Source organism: Maylandia zebra, linkage group LG14 (assembly GCF_041146795.1).
Source record: "Maylandia zebra isolate NMK-2024a linkage group LG14, Mzebra_GT3a, whole genome shotgun sequence".
In the NCBI taxonomy this organism is placed as follows: Eukaryota; Metazoa; Chordata; class Actinopteri; order Cichliformes; family Cichlidae; genus Maylandia; species Maylandia zebra.
The window spans coordinates 32,430,116-32,446,446 of record NC_135180.1 but is presented as its reverse complement, the minus strand read 5'-3'; the positions used below and the strand labels follow the sequence as shown (position 1 = coordinate 32,446,446).

General features: G+C 42.1%; 1 protein-coding gene across 1 annotated transcript in view; it reads right to left on the bottom strand.

Annotated features, from left to right (window-relative positions):
• Nucleotides 1-14,504: 14,504 nt before the first annotated feature.
• lhfpl6 (LHFPL tetraspan subfamily member 6) overlaps nt 14,505-16,331 on the bottom strand; it is a 47,613-nt gene continuing 45,786 nt past the window's right edge. Inside the window, exon 4 of the mRNA XM_004560544.2 lies at nt 14,505-15,295. Coding sequence (XP_004560601.1) covers nt 15,177-15,295 — 119 coding nt within the window. The 3' untranslated portion in view covers nt 14,505-15,176. The remainder of the gene's footprint in view (nt 15,296-16,331) is intronic.

Genomic DNA, 16,331 nt, shown 5'->3' with positions numbered 1-16,331 from the left:
CAGTGATATTGTAAAAGCATTGTAACAAATATAGCAGTAGTTTTTTTTAAATTTTACATTATGCATTTTCTTAACCTTGTATTATATGGTATTATGATTCTATATTATATTTGTATTTGAGAAAAAATATTCTTAACTAATAAAAAGTGATGTAAATAGCTGAACAGCCATGTAATAATAACTCTTTGAATACCAACACTTGTTTCCTCGACATCATATAGACTTCCATGGAAATATTAATTATTTAATTAATTAATTAATTAATTAATTAATCAAATAAAGTGCTGGGACCCAGTTAGGTACTGATAGTGAGGCAGACAGCTTTACTTGTGAATCACAAGCATATTAAGCTGAAGTAAAACACATGTGTGTGCGTGCAGGGTAATGACATGGAAGAAGAGGTCCACAATGAATTAATGGAAATGAAACGGACTGTCACTATTCATCATAATGAAACGACTGGTTTGATATAATAGTTCTGATCAGGTAACTGAAGTTTTTGAGTTTAACCCCTCAAGCAAGGAAGTCCACCATAAATGATCCTGTTTTTCATTTCTTAGCAAATGCAATACAAAAAAACTGGCAACCAACCAACGAAATGACTACAAAAACACATTAAATGTTAATAATCATGACTTTGCCCCCCCCCCCCCCCTCTTTTTTTTTTTTTTTTTTTTTTTAACGAAAACGCTTATTTGAAGGTAGGTAGGTATTTGGGGAGGACAGGGGCCTGTTTACTACTATGTTACATCATCCCTCCTTTTGACAACATGCAGTAAGGCTCTGAGCTGCGGTGGCCAGTTGTGTTCTAGTTTTGAAAGTGAAATCTTTTCCTATTCTTCCTATTTCAGTTTCTCAACAGTTCAACGGCATGCTTGTGTCATATCTTTTTGTTTCATTATGCATCAAATGATCACAGTGGGTGACGGGTCTGGACTGCAGGCAGGCCAGCTGAGACTTGAAGTCTTTCACCACAGAGACATGCTGCTGTTATATGTGGAGAATGTAATTTGGCATTGCCTTGCTGAAATAAGCAAACCTGTTGCTGAAAATGGTGGAATCGTTTGGCAATAGTGATTTATCATTATGTCACTACATCCCAGTACCAGGTGGTAGCAAGCTGAATGGGACCTCTCCACTTTGCGTGGGTTTGAGCTGTAGAAGGAAGCCAGAATCACAGACGAGAGGAAAACATGCAAAGTCCAGACAGAAAGACCCCAGCAAGATGGATTCAAACCCAGGACCTTCTTTGCTTTGAGGCAGTAATTCCAAATACAATTAATATTGACAGTAGATATTGGATAGCTTCCACTGCGCAGCTGTCAGTCTTCAGTGTAGTGCTGCCTCAGGATATGAAGCTGTGAAGATTTTTATTATTATTTATTTATTTATTTGAGCGTTTTTGGCATTCGCCTGCAGAGATTTTTTTTTCAGATTCTCTTAATCCTTTAATGATATTATGTGCCACAGATAAGGAATTATTTGCCATTTTCCCATTTCTACTTGATAATATTACAGTCACATTGTTGCATTGTTCCTTACGCTGAATTCACAGGCTGGTGAAGCACCCCCCTCCTAGCTTTACTTCTAAAAGACTTGACGTCTGTATGATTTTTACACCCAGCCATGTTTCTAATTAACCTTGTTAGTTGTGAGATATTCCACCGGATGTCAGATTCTTTATAAAAAACAATGCAATCCATCATTTTTACTTGTTTACACTCATGTACATAAGCTATAAAAGTCTAAATATAAGATCCTGCCAGTACAGCGTTTTGAAATCAGTCTACAGAGCATCACACCAGCTTAAGCATCCATGTGAGAGTCTGCTAATTAACTTCCATATCAGATGGCAATGAATGAACTGGTGTGTAAATGTGTAAATTGTGCAAGGAAAGAAAGTGTCATTTGTAGCTCAGGAGTTGGAAGTTGAGCACACACCTCTGCTGTGCTTTAATGATCAGCAGAATCCCCCAAACAGCATCTTCTGCGTTTACCATAGAACCACAAATTATTTGTTTCATTACCTTCTGATATGCTTCCCCCTCTTTGGTATCGCTCTGGTTGCACCTATTAGCAAATAGCTGATCCTCCTCAGGAGGAAAATAAAGACAGTTACGAATTATGGTCCGACAGTTTGTTTACAGCTTCTGGATTATGCTGCACAAGCTGTTTGGGGAAATGTGATGGACATTTTCCCTTATTTTGGCACATATAATGATGTCTCATTTAGTCTGGAAAGAAGCCCTGACAAACTCTCAGTAGAGCCTACTGATAAATGGTTGGGGGACTATATGCAGCATGGAAGAGCTATCTCTTTATGACAAGCTGTTAACTTTGCATTACAGAATTTAAAGGTAAATCAGAAAACCGATGAAGTTCAGCCTCTTGCTGGTGATTTCATCTACTTCCACAGAATAGTGTTTCTCCAATAAAACTAAAAACATGCTTTAAATACAAAGTTTGTTGGCCACCAGAGGACCAAACTGTAAAAGTTTATGTTTTTCTCTGACAGAGCTATTTTACATCACATTAAACGTTTGATTTGCGAGGTATTTGCTGATTCTATATGAAGGGCCTTGCTGTAGGCGTTTGTGGTATCAGACCGTATCAGATGCTGTGACTCATCTAATTTGTGCTGCTTCATAATTGATGGACGGCTGGCATGAAGCAGCTGTGGGGCAATAAAAATTAAAAATTAGCTTACAGGTTTCTCAATTCAGGATTTAGGCGCTGTATGATATATGGACAGGATCATGGAGGACATCAAAGTGAAATACAGTCTACAGTGCAATACATTTACATTTCATGTTCTTGAAAGAGAATACAAAAACACAGGCCAAGGAACAAAAATGACAAAGAAAACCTGTATTGATGACCTTCTTTCACTGTAATATATTTTAAGAGAAATTCTGTCATGAAATTTAAGCTTCATTTAATTTTTTATGTTTGACATTATAAGTGGAATACACCTTTTGTAACAAAAAAAAAAACCTTGATGTCTTGCCAATTTAATTTCTAGGAGAAGCTTATAGTATATTGAAAGCCATCAAATGTTCGGTCGTGGGAACAATTTGAAATCCATTGTCAGTGAAGGTGAATGTTTAAGTCCATCAGGGAACCATAAACCTGCATGAGATGTAATATGTAGTGTTTAAATTTAAAAAGAAAAAAAGCAGGGCATGAAATACCGCTGCAATATATTGTAACAACAGTGCATTGCCCAGGTGGCATTAGTATGAGAAAGTTAGGACAGTAGTAATAAATCTTCAAAATGAATGCTCTGAGCAGCTTTGTTTAATAAAAACAGCAAATTATAAGGAGCAAGCATTTTTTTAAAAAAATATTCATTGATATAAGCTACTTCATGGAGGAAATATTAAAGATGATGAGTACAATATCTTCAAACCATTGTTTCATTACCCACAGCTGTAAGCTACTCAGCTGTTCAAACAGAATTGGATTGAATGAATTCAATCCAATGATCAGCCATCAAAGAAGCAAGACTATGATTCAATGCACCGTGTGGGTGATGAAGGGCAGATCTAAAGTTCACCTGAATTATAAAGTCCATTTGAGAGACATAAAGCAACACTTTATCACCGTCCTTTCCCTCAGACCACAGTGCTGTCCTTCAGATAATTATCTGGGATATTTTTCACCTTGCCCCTCTTTCTTGTTACACTGTCCTCAAAGATAATTATCCTTCACATATTTTTGGATTTGAATCCTACTGAGTAAAAAAGGACAGGCTAAACAGTCTAAAGAGAATATATTCATTCACTTACTAAAGCCCCATATTCAAAATCCCACAAAATTAAAGAATAGATCCATTATAAGAAACTATTAATTAAAATACCGATTTCCTAGGTGGTTAATACCAATGCAACATTTTCAGTAGTAACTGCTTAGATGTTGCTGCCATCCAAAGAATCAAAAGAGAAATCTGTGGATGTTTTGTGAAACACTGTGTATCATATTTAAAGGTGAATGGCTAGGAGATTTAAAGAAGCAGTATCTCTTTGGGCACTGAAGGAAAAAAGATACGCCTATGAAGCAGGAAAGGGAAAAATATCTACAAAATAGTATAAAATGACCAAACTAAAGCTATGTAATCTAAAAATTGTACTTCATTACAGAGGTGAGTATATGTGGTGTGGTACTTTCCTTAATGCGCACTCTAATGTTCACATCATCCTGGGTGACATTAGTGGTTGAGAGCTTCTGTGGCAGTTCAAAGAAACTTAACAGCACATTTAAGACATACAGGAAGTGGGGAAAGACATAACAATATCATTATCAGACAACTAAATCACCTAAACAGCTTCAGTGGAATGCCTAGACCTATGTGAGCTCAAGAATGAAAGATAAATGCATTTTTCCCCCCAGAGATAATGAACCAAATATAGCACGGGCCACTTCTGCAAAATGAAAGAAAGTTCATAAAATGTATATAGTAGCGGGATAATGTTCGTAATCAGAGCAGACGTTCAACAAAACAGCATCCAAAAAAGGGAACACGTTTCTGAGTGTGTAAAGAGATAGACGCCAAGATATCGAAGACATCGAGATGAAAAGAAACCATGACTGATTTTCCAGGTTAGCTGGAGAACGAAACAAGGGCTGATTTTTGTCATCCCAAAGCAGTAAGAATTGACACACCTACAAATAAAAACCTCCGAAATATCATGAGAAATATATCATAGACGTCATGGGATTTTGTGCTGCTGGTACACCATGTGCAGTCATGTGATGTTTTGCAGAGGTACTATTCTAGTGCTTATAGACTTTTGCAGTATTTTGGAACATTTACCACACAACCACCAGAATGCCAGAGGAAGTTACCTCATAAACTCAGAGTACCAGCATCAGGGAGCAGTTCCCGGAGGAAAATTTTGCTGCTAACAATAGCTGTTTTCTTTTCCATTCCTCTGGTCTGGTATTTTTCACTGGGAAAGTGTATTATTTTTCACTTGATCTGGAGACAAATATCCAGCTCTAAAGCTTGTTGATTTTTGACTCTCGCTGTCTCTACTAAGTGGAATCAGGTGTGTGAGAAGTGCTAACCAGCTGCAAATCATCTGTAATCTTTCCAGCCTTACGTACGGGTCTCTGACTTCCCTACTTTACCAGACTGTAGACAATCCATCTTCACCAGCCTGAGTCCAGCTACTGATGCCCTCTCATTGTACTTTCCTTGTACGTATTTCCCTCTTCTGACTGCCCCTCTCTTGTCTTTCTCTGGCTGGGCTTGACACCGCTGGGCTCCATTTCCCCTCCCTTGTCCTGCATTGGTAAATCCATAAGCTGCCAACTTCAACCTTTCTTCCTGGCCCCTGGACTCAGTATTAACTTAACATGTGAATAGCTTGCTCTTTATTGCTACACCCTACTTCTTCTTCCTGTATTCTTCATTTTGGTTCTCTGTTCAGCCTTAACAATATCCAAGACCACCTGAAGTAAATCAGTTGCAACAACTTTTCAGGATGAAGTGCTTCATTTATGTATCATATAAAATAGGTTTGCTGCGATTCAAAATAGAATTAAAATGGTAGTACATTTGGAATCCTGTACTCGTGAGCTTTTGGAGACAGACAGAAGAATCAGCATGTTTCTCCTGGGAGGCCTTCTGTGCTGCAGAGGGTTGATAGCAGAGTTGATTACGCCAAACAATACCTCGGTGTTGTGACAATTTAGATAGGAGCTCAGAGAACGCTCCTCATACATCTTCTCTGCATATATCTCGTATTGCAGTATAGGTTCTCTATATGGCCCTGAAAATATTTGCACTTTTTTGGATGCTGTGTTTGTAAGAAGTTGTGTTTTTTGAGTAACAAGAAGACATTAATGATGGATTTTTCCTTTTTGATTTTCTAGTGCAACAGAACTCTGTTCAGCCTTTAATGAAAACTGTGCCATTTCTGCAAGCTTTGGGAAGCTCTCTGTGTTTTATTTTTTCTTTTTCCTTTGAGACAGTGCCTAGAGATATGGTTTCAGATCTCTGGAAAATTTGTGAGGCAGTAACTTTTGGTATTTAGGAATTATCTATAAAGTTATTGTACCCAGGTTTCACCCAAGTTTGGAAATAGGCTGCTGCTAGTTTCCTAGTTTGAGTTTTGACTGAAGTGTCTTAAAAGGCAATGGCAAGTGCACACAAGGAAGACATCTGTCTGAGGATACCAATGCTTTTTCACTAATGCTCTTTTACTCCCATCCCTCAGAGCCGGTCTCCTCTTACTAGGAAATAATTTGGATGAACTTGTGAAATGAAGTTATGAAGAGGAGAAGTGAGGCAATGTGGAAGCCATCTGAGATTTGGGTGTTTTTCTCATCATGAGAAATTGGAATGTTATTGATGAAGAGCTGCAGACATACAGCCCACAGGTTTATTTTATTACTAATGTCTGGGGAAAAAAATAGACAGATTTGGTATGTCTATTTATAAGAAAATAGAAACCAGTGACTGAAAATTCCAAGTAGGTGCGAGGTGCAACATGGTAAAATCTACAGAGAGCAACAGCAAAGCTGTTTTCTGCCCTGTGTGATATTAGTGCTCATACTAAAGCTTCACTCATAATCTCACCTGTGGCAAATATACAATCACCAATTAGCCTAGCCCTCCTAACTGCATGTCTTTGGACTGTGGAAGGGAGCTGGAGTACCCAGACAGAACATGCAGACTTCACACACACAGAAAGGCCCCGGCCAGATGGTGGATTTGAACCCAGGACCTTCTTGCTGTGATGCGACAGTGCTAACTACCACCCCACTGTGCTGCCCTAAATAGTAAAGCTGATATATAAAAACTGTATCACCACTATTCTGCATATAGATCATCCTTATCTGTCTGATACTTTATAATCACATTTTAATTAACTCTATGCACACCCATGTTAAGCCCATTTAGGTGATTTAAGTAGTTCCGGCTCATTAGAGGTCTTAAAAAGACAAGATATCTCTCTCAGAGAGTAAAACTTTGCACGTGGAATCAATTCGGAATGTTACAATAGGAAAGGCAACAGAAAAATATTGTTTGCACTAGCTCACAATCATCTATCACCCCCAAGTCTAAATCTCATACTTCTGCAACTACATCTTCTTTTTGTTCTCAGTACCGCTGGCCTTACAAAGTGTGTAATATGTATTCTCTAAGACATACCAATTTGTCATAACATGACCTTGCAGCTGTAGCACAGAGGACTGTGGGTCAGACTGACCAAAGAGTGTACTCACTCACTTACATACTGCAAAATGCTACCAAATGCAGTACAAGTTTAAGGTTAAGCTTTATTTGTCGCACACAGTATAGTCATGTATGTACCTAACTGACTGTGCATGAGGAAAAAAAGAAAGAAACAACCAACATAAACAATAAACCAAAATAAACAACAGTGCAATCATAAGAGACGTCAATGACTGAATATTGGTGTAGTGGGGGAGGAGCTTAAGTCTCTGTCTCATTTAACAGTCTAATGGTCTGAGCTAGATGCTCCTCCTGTTCCTCTGTCTTGGTCACCAGTAGACCATAGCGTCTCCCTGATAACAACAGAGAATACAATCTGTTGTTGGGAGTTGGGGTTCCCAGCAATCCTCTTGGCTCTTGTTCTACATTGTTGATGCCTTTCAGACTTGAGGGGAGTGGCCTTGATTGTTTTATCAGCTGAGTAACCCACCTTCCTGAGGGCCAAGCGGTCCTGTTGGGTAAAGCTTCCCATCCAGGTGATGATACTTCAGCTACCACAAGTTCCTGAGTCGGAGGAGTACAGGCCAAGGTAACTCAGTTTAGTGAGTGACCCCAAAGGGACTATTGTGTTAAATGCTGAGCCATAATCAATAACTAGCAAGCTTAATATAAGCCTCTCACCTGGTGGCCAAGTGGGTGGGGTGGAGTGGAGTAGAGGGGAGTGAGTTGGGTAAGGCTTCATTTGTACAGCTACTGGGGTTCTGTGCAAATTGTAGAGGGTCAAGAAGGATGTGATGACGATTTTTGTTTTGTTGCTATAGTTCATTGACATACTGTGAATGTTCGCCTAGATATTATATTAGATATATTCTAATTATGCCAGATGCCTCATTTTCTTCACCTGTGTCACATGCTTATGTGTTTGCTATTCTTAGCAGGGATTTGACAGAATGATGTAAGGAAGAGATGTAGGGATGAAGGACCCAAAGCTGCCAAACGGGAAAGCTTTGGTTACACAGCGTCAATCTTAAGTGATGTCGTCAAGCTATGATGTGCTGCGCAGCTGGATCACCTGTCAAACCGAATGGTACATCCACAGGAAAAAAAACAAACAAAACAAAAAACAAAAAAACCCAGAACTCCTTCTCCAAAAGGCCAATAAAGTCCAAGAGGTATTTATTCATTTAAAAGGTAAACCATGTTGGAAAACACACATGGGTGTGTGCGTGTGGTCTCTGGAAGGTAAACAGAGGTGCTAATAATATAGAGCAGACATTTTTCCTTGATCAAATATACTCTCTCTGTATGGGCTTTACCTTTTTACTAAGTTCAAACAAACTGCTAATTTTGAAACCCCACTAACCAGAGCCTCCATATATCCCTGAGGGTGAACCAGCGAACCCTGGGCTGTAATCCCTCTATCCCTGTCTGTGAGCTTTGAGTAACAGCCTCTGATCCTCTTTGCTGATGTGGTTTGTCTGGTCTATGTTTTCATGAATTCCCTTTACTTCCCTGCCCATATTAACATGGTGTCACAGTTCGGCTGTGTGGCAGGCAGGAGAAGGACCCAAACGCAAACTCACAGAGTCAAAAGTTAAACTCAAAAAACACAGCTTTATTGCTGGCGTGGAGTGGGACACGAAAAACAATACAAAATAACCTAAACTGGGAAAAACTAAAGCACAAGGAGCCACGGGGGGGGGGGAAAAAACAAAAAAAAAACAAAAAAAAAACACAGCTATGATGGAGGACGCAACACTGACCAAAACCAGAGCAAAAGTCCCACAAAAAGGGCGCAAAAAGCCCATGAAAGGCACTAAAGCTCCGGTGACAGTTCTCAAAACTTTCCAGGGGCCGACCTGGAGGGTGACAGCACAAAAGTCCACAGTTAAGTAGTTCAGGGGGCCGTCCTGGAGGTCGATAGCATAACAGTTCATAGTTCAAAGGTTCAGGGGGCCGGCCACGAGGAAGGAGGCAGTGGCGAAGCAGGTATGGCTGGCCACACTCGGGCGGCTTGGCTGGCGGCGACGTGGACAAGACCCGTCGGGTGGCTTGGCTGGTGGTCGACGGTAGTGTGGATGTGGACGTGACCCCTCGGGTGGTTTGGTGGGTTTCCATGAACAGGCTGTTTTGACAGGCCCCGGAAACAGCCATGCTGGACGTGGCTTGGCAGGCGAGACGAGCAGAGGTGTGGTGTCGACCTCTGGCTGGGCCGTGGCAGGACCAGGCGAGGCAGGACCAGATAATGGCGCTGCAGTCGACGGCGTGGAAGGATGCTGGACGGGCTTGGCTGAACCTCCAGCTGGCGCAACAGGACCAGGCGAGGCAGGGCCAGCAGGTGCGGAGACCTCTGGCTGAGGCGAGGCAGGGCCAGACGCAGCAGAGGCAGAGGCCGGACCTGGCGAGGCTGAAGACTCTGATGAGGCCGGACCTGGCGAGGCTGAAGACTCTGATGAGGCCGGACCTGGCGAGGCTGAAGACTCTGATGAGGCCGGACCTGGCGAGGCTGAAGACTCTGATGAGGCCGGACCTGGCGAGGCTGAAGACTCTGATGAGGCCGGACCTGGCGAGGCTGAAGACTCTGATGAGGCCGGACATGGCGAGGCTGAAGACTCTGATGAGGCCGGACATGGCGAGGCTGAAGACTCTGATGAGGCCGGACATGGCGAGGCTGAAGACTCTGATGAGGCCGGACATGGCGAGGCTGAAGACTCTGATGAGGCCGGACATGGCGAGGCTGAAGACTCTGATGAGGCCGGACATGGCGAGGCTGAAGACTCTGATGAGGCCGGACATGGCGAGGCTGAAGACTCTGAGGCTGGACATGGCGAGGCTGAAGCAGAACCAGGTGACAGTGAGGCAGCCGCAGGTGGTGGCTGGACGGGCTCCTCGGGCCCCCCAGCTGACGTAGCAGGAGGCTGTGTAAGTTGCAGCAACACACAGTCTATAGTGGGTGAGATGAGTTCGTATAAGTTCTCAGACTGAGGTGTAGCAGAACCAGGCGAGGTGTCGTCCTCAGGCTGAGGCGCAGAAGCAGCAGGCGGTAGCGCAGCAGGTGGTGGTCCTGCAGGTGGCGGCACTACAGCCACAGGTGGTGAAGCAGAAGGTGGCCGGACGGGCTCCTCGGGCCCCCCAGCTGACGTGGCGTGAGGCCGGACGGGCTCCTCGGGCCCCCCAGCTGACGTGGCGTGAGGCCGGACGGGCTCCTCGGGCCCTCCAGCTGACGTGGCGTGAGGCCGGACGGGCTCCTCGGGCCCTCCAGCTGACGTGGCGTGAGGCCGGACGGGCTCCTCGGGCCCTCCAGCAGTGGAAGAAAACTGCTCCGCTGCTCGGGATCGCTGACAGCGTGAACGCCGTTTTCTCCGGGAAGGAGGGGGAGGAGACGTGCCAGCCCGCGAATCCTCCAGCGGACCGGGCTGAACCTCCTCCGAGTCTTCATAGTGGAGAGGCCGATCCGGGCGGATGTGTACGGTGGAAACGAGGAAGTCCTGGATGAGAGGGTTTAGCGTGCCAAATAGCCAGGGAAGTCCAGAAACCATCCTCTGCAGACGGATGGCTAACTCCTCCTGGTACTCTTCAAAGGGCAGCGCAAACCATTCCTGGCATAGAAACTCCACCGCATAGATCATGTCCTCCCGGAGCTCAGCGGAGGGATTATGAGTTGCTGGGTCCATTGTCTGGTTGCGTCCTTCTGTCACAGTTCGGCTGTGTGGCAGGCAGGAGAAGGACCCAAACGCAAACTCACAGAGTCAAAAGTTAAACTCAAAAAACACAGCTTTATTGCTGGCGTGGAGTGGGACACGAAAAACAATACAAAATAACCTAAACTGGGGAAAACCTAAAGCACAAGGAGCCACAGGGAAAAATCACACAGCTATGATGGAGGACGCAACACTGACAAAGAGAAACATGGGGCTTAAATACACTGAGGGATAACGAGGGGGAATGAGCCACAGGAGGAGAGCACAGCTGAGAGTAATTAAGCAGGACGAGGCAAGGGAAGCAAAACTAGAAACATTAACATAGAACAGACTGTGAAAGTAAAACAGGAAACACACTGACGGAACTCAAGACATGTGGACTTAACAGACTGGGGGAGACAGAACATAGGGATCTGAAACATGGAACAGAAAGGCACAGTAGATCAACATGAACATAACGCCACAGGGGAAGAGTAAAACTGAACACGATGAACACAGAAACACCAGACCTCTTCACAATAAAACAGGAAACATAATGAGACGTAGACATGACAACCCAAACTTCACAAAGTAAGACACAGACATGAAACACATGAAAAGCAAGGGAGATTTACCATAGTTGGAAACACGAGGGGGAAATAATAAGAACTAGAAACACTTAAGCATGATAACAAATGAACTTAGGAACCTGAAGGGCTTACATAAACTAAAACATCAAAATGAACTAAAACTCAAAACACTGGGTCATAAGACCCAGGATCGTGACACATGGTAATTGTCAGATCTCTAAAAGAAGACATACACAGCTAATTGGCACTTCCTTTAAGTAGAGCAGGGACTTGTGAATCACAGTAGGAAACAAAGAACGGAAAAATGTGGGTGGGATTTTATTTGAAATTAATAAGATGGAGTAACTTCAAAGTTAGTTTACATTCTAGTTAATGTGATCCACCTGTGTAGCTGTGTTTGATGTTGTGTGGGATGCACGTTAGTATTGAAGTTGGTTGTGTAGTTTTTATTTATGCCGCTGCCAGTACATTTAAATATTCCACTACAAAATAACTGCTCTGGGGGGGAAAGTGAGGGTGACACTCTGCTATCTTTCTATACAGGCTCTCCAGATATCCTGCAGCATTATCCATTATGCAATATCTTTATGGAGATTGGTGTTATAGAAGCACAAAACCTTTTTTAAACATGGTTGCTCTTAAGGGCAGCAATTATCTTGCCCAAAAGTGCTGATGGAAAAAAATTAATAATTAGAAAGAACTAATTGATGTTGATGTATCTATCTGGCAGATTAAGTTCAACTCTCTCAAGGTTATTTAGGACTCTCTTTCTTAAATAATTACCATGGCACTGGGAGCTCAAAACATTAGGAAAACATCTTTGCTGTTACGACAATACAGAAATGTGCTCTTCTTAAGTTTCAGTGTGTTAAGCTCTCAGGGGCGTTGTAATCCTCCTAAAATGCTGCAGTTTTAACTGCCTCTAATTTAAGCAACATTCACTACGTTGCCTTTGTTGATTTCTCCTGATGTTGTTTTTCATCTCTTAAAGGTAAAAGGAAAAGCAATTTGGAAATAGACGATTTGCCTTAGGGTTCTTTTGGATCCAGTCCACGTAGTCTTTCTTTGTTTTTGTTTATATTAAGTTTACTTAGGCTGACCTTTAAAATATTAAAAATAAATACCCCTTTTTTTGCCTTCAAGACTGCCTTGGTACAGATTTGAAAAGGTGCTGGAAACATTCCTCAGGGATTCTGGTCCATATTGACATGATGGCATCACATAATTATAGACAGTGGAATTTAAGGATGCTCAGTTCATCTTGAGGAGCCGACACAAAATCTCCTAAATCGTTACATCACCACGGCCAGTCTGAACCAGTGAAGCAAGTTAGGATGAATCCGTGCTTCTATGGTTTAGCTAATCCAAACTTCCATATGTCCAAGGAGAAACGATGACTCATCAGACTAAGTAATGATTTTTCTATATTCTGTTGTCCAATTTTGTTGAGCCAGTGCAAACTGGAGCCATAGTTATCTCTTCTTAGCTGATAGGAGTGGCAGCTGGTGTGGTCTTCTGTTGCTGTAGCGCATCAGATTCAATGATGCCACATTCAAAATCACCTTAAATTGCTTTTTTTCTGATGCTCAGTTGAACTTTGAGATGTTGTCTCATTCATACCTAAAAGCACTGAGTTGTTGCCATGTGATTAGCCGATTAGATTTTTGCAATAGCAAACAATTGACGAGGTTTACCTAATAAAGTGGGCTGGTAAGTGTATACTACTACAGTTGTGGTGATGTGATCCTGCTAGTAATGATTGTATTGTTTTTTGAGTACACGACTTCATAGTTCATCATTTGTATTTGGTCTTTAAAGCTTTGGCTAACTTGAATTTGTTTGTTGACTCCATTGGGGTTTTAAATCATCACCCTCGCTTATAAAAAACAAACTTCTGCTATCTAATCTTATTTTTAGCTCTCTTCCAGCATAAATTAGGTGTCTATAAATCTGTTTGTGATTCTTAGAGCACAAAAAATATGTACAGCTCAAGGTGAACATCAGCACCAGTCAGTCTAAATTCACGTCAGTTACGTCAGTTGTAATATGTCTTCATTCAGGAGCTGATGCGAGCAACTGAATTTCTCAGCCACCACTCATTTATCATGTTTTAAGACAATCAGCCTCTTACTTGTTACAAGATCTCAGATTGAATGGTACACCCTGTCAGTCTGAGATTCGGGTGCAGATATAAAAGAGGGAATGCTCCAACGTGACCCCAATGTGTCTGCGTCTGCTGATGAGGCATCTGGTTGACTCTCTGTAACAATCACTGCTGATATCAATCAGCACAGGAGATCAGAGAGAGGGAGAGAGCAGAATGCAGAGGAGCCATACTAATATATTAAACAGAGCAAGTACTGAGAGGGATATTTCTCCAGTGGGGATGGGGGGGAGGGGGCGTTGCCATTATCTGGGTGATGTTGAGAATTGTGAGAAAATGGGCATGCTAATAAGGGCTAAAACACATCGAGAACAGCTGCATTGTAAATGAGCTGACTTTGTGCACTTGAGCTTGGATGTGGTGTTTGTTAATCAAAGAAAGAAAAACAGAGAACAAATGGCTAAAAATAGTAACTGGAAAAGCTGTGTTCAGCTCGCACCTCTAATGACACGCATGCAGCGGCGGTAATTGCTAAGAAAAGGTTGCCATTATTGTTATTCACACTGTGAAGGCAGGGTGAGGAGCTACGAGATAACCCCTGACATTAAACTGATGGCCCGACGGACGCAGAGCGCCTCAATTTCCCAGGGTATGATTGCATCTCAGGCTTTGTCTGGAAGACTCTGAAGCTTTTAAGCTGAGAAGCCTGATCAAAAGGCAAATACTCTGACTAGAGGTTACTAAATTTACTTCATCAATAAGGTGGAAAAATTAAATTCACAGCACTGCCCATCCTTATCCTCTTTGTCGATCAGAAAAAAAATGACTCCCACATGTAGCGAACACTATCAAGATCAAGAAGTCATGGGAAAAAAGCTTTTTAGGAATGCACGACTGTTCGTTTTTGCTCCGGGGCGTCGACTCAAAGAAGACTTGAAAAACCAGACTTCCAATAAACATTTATTTACAAAACAAACATAATGGCAAAGAATAATTTGAGGGTGAATACAAAACGTGATAAAATGATAAAATACGTTACCATACACAATGTATATCTTATGAATGTGTTAAATAAACTATGCTTTGATTTTTTTTGGGGTCTGAATCGAGGAAGCAGGCAGCCAGTGTCGGATTGCTTTACATTATAGGGATTATTGCATTTCTGTTTGTGTTTAAGGCAAGAATGAGTGATGAAGAGGAGACCGCAAACACTTCACGTAACAATGAGGCAATATTACTTCTGTTCATCACAGGGCGCACTATCACATAAACATTAAAGACCAAAGAAGAGGAAGACAAAAGAAAAAAGAGAGGGAGAATACACTTTTCATTAAAGAAATAGTTATGTAACAATCTTACAAACAGGATTGGTCCATACATTTTTCATTTAAGAACAGCTTTTAAGAGAAGTACCACTTTTCAAAGCCATGTGTGTGTGCTGCATTATGAAACAGTCCCTGCAGTTGTCAGATGAGTAGTGTCCCATGATGTGCAGAGCACCATAATGACTTGATGTCTTTGGTGCCTGATGTGCTGTACTGGTGTGAGTGCACAGAGTCCTCTCCCTTTTGTCGTACCGCCCGAGGTCTCCGCCTGTCCCTGTCTCTCTGATGCTCTCTTCAGTAAGGGTACTGCTTTTGCTTCTTCCCTGCGAAACAGGACAGCCAGGTGCACAGCAGCATAGCACCCGCCGCTCCTGCCCCTGTGCAGTAATACGCCCAGCCGATCTGACAGGAACCTGCAGAGGATGAAAAAAGAAAAGGTCTTTTCACCCTCTAGAAAAACATTGTAACAGATTCAAATTAATCTGGGCAAATAGGTCTTTAGCCAGTAAGACAGTCGCTTGATTTTAATGGAGAACGACACAGCTTACTCTGTATGTATAGCCCTTTTTAGGAAAACTGCCTAAAAATCTCACATCACTTCTGCTATGAAGGGGAACTCGAATGTTTACTCCACTCAGATCAACTACACTGTAAAATTGGACCTAACAGCTCACCCATGCTTTGAATGATAATTGAGCATTACGCTATGCAAAACACACCGAACCATTCAGACGTTAGTTTGAAACGCCCAATCATTTTGTTTGAGATATATCACGAGAACTCCGCACCGCGCCTTTGATCTTGCCCTAGATCTAACATTAACGTGTTAATGTTAATCACAGAGAATGGTGGCAACTACTTAACATCTCTGCTCAGGCTACTATGTTCCCATCTTCTTGTGAAATACAGCTAGCACTGTTGAGAAAATATGCACAAAACAGAGCCCCAATTCATGTGCAAACAGTCTGCTATGTGGGAGATGAACAATTAGAGACTTGGAGAAACGCAGAAATGGAGTCTCTGGAAATTACAGTGATGCAACAAAATGCTGAAATGCAAATAAAACCTAAACCATTAAGTGCCTCCTTTAGACACACCTTGCATAATCATCAGAGGCATAATCATATGCATTATGAAATAGGATACAGTGGTTGAGTTTCTTTTGAAAGTGTTGAAAATACTTATTTCCCTTTTTCTGTGGCATTAACAAAAAGTACATCCCCTCTTCTTAAATGTGACTGTAGCTTATCTATTCATTCAAATTAACGACAAGGGTATTTTCCACTTGCAAAACATATCCCATCAAAGGAATCACTCGGATCCTTCATGCTTTGCTTCTTTGGACTCAGGTATGGAAATGAACACGTCCTCCTGCAGAGGCATTCAGAGTTTTCAAGCACTGACTACAGCCTTCATGGCTAATTAATGAGAGATGAATTAATGAAGGAC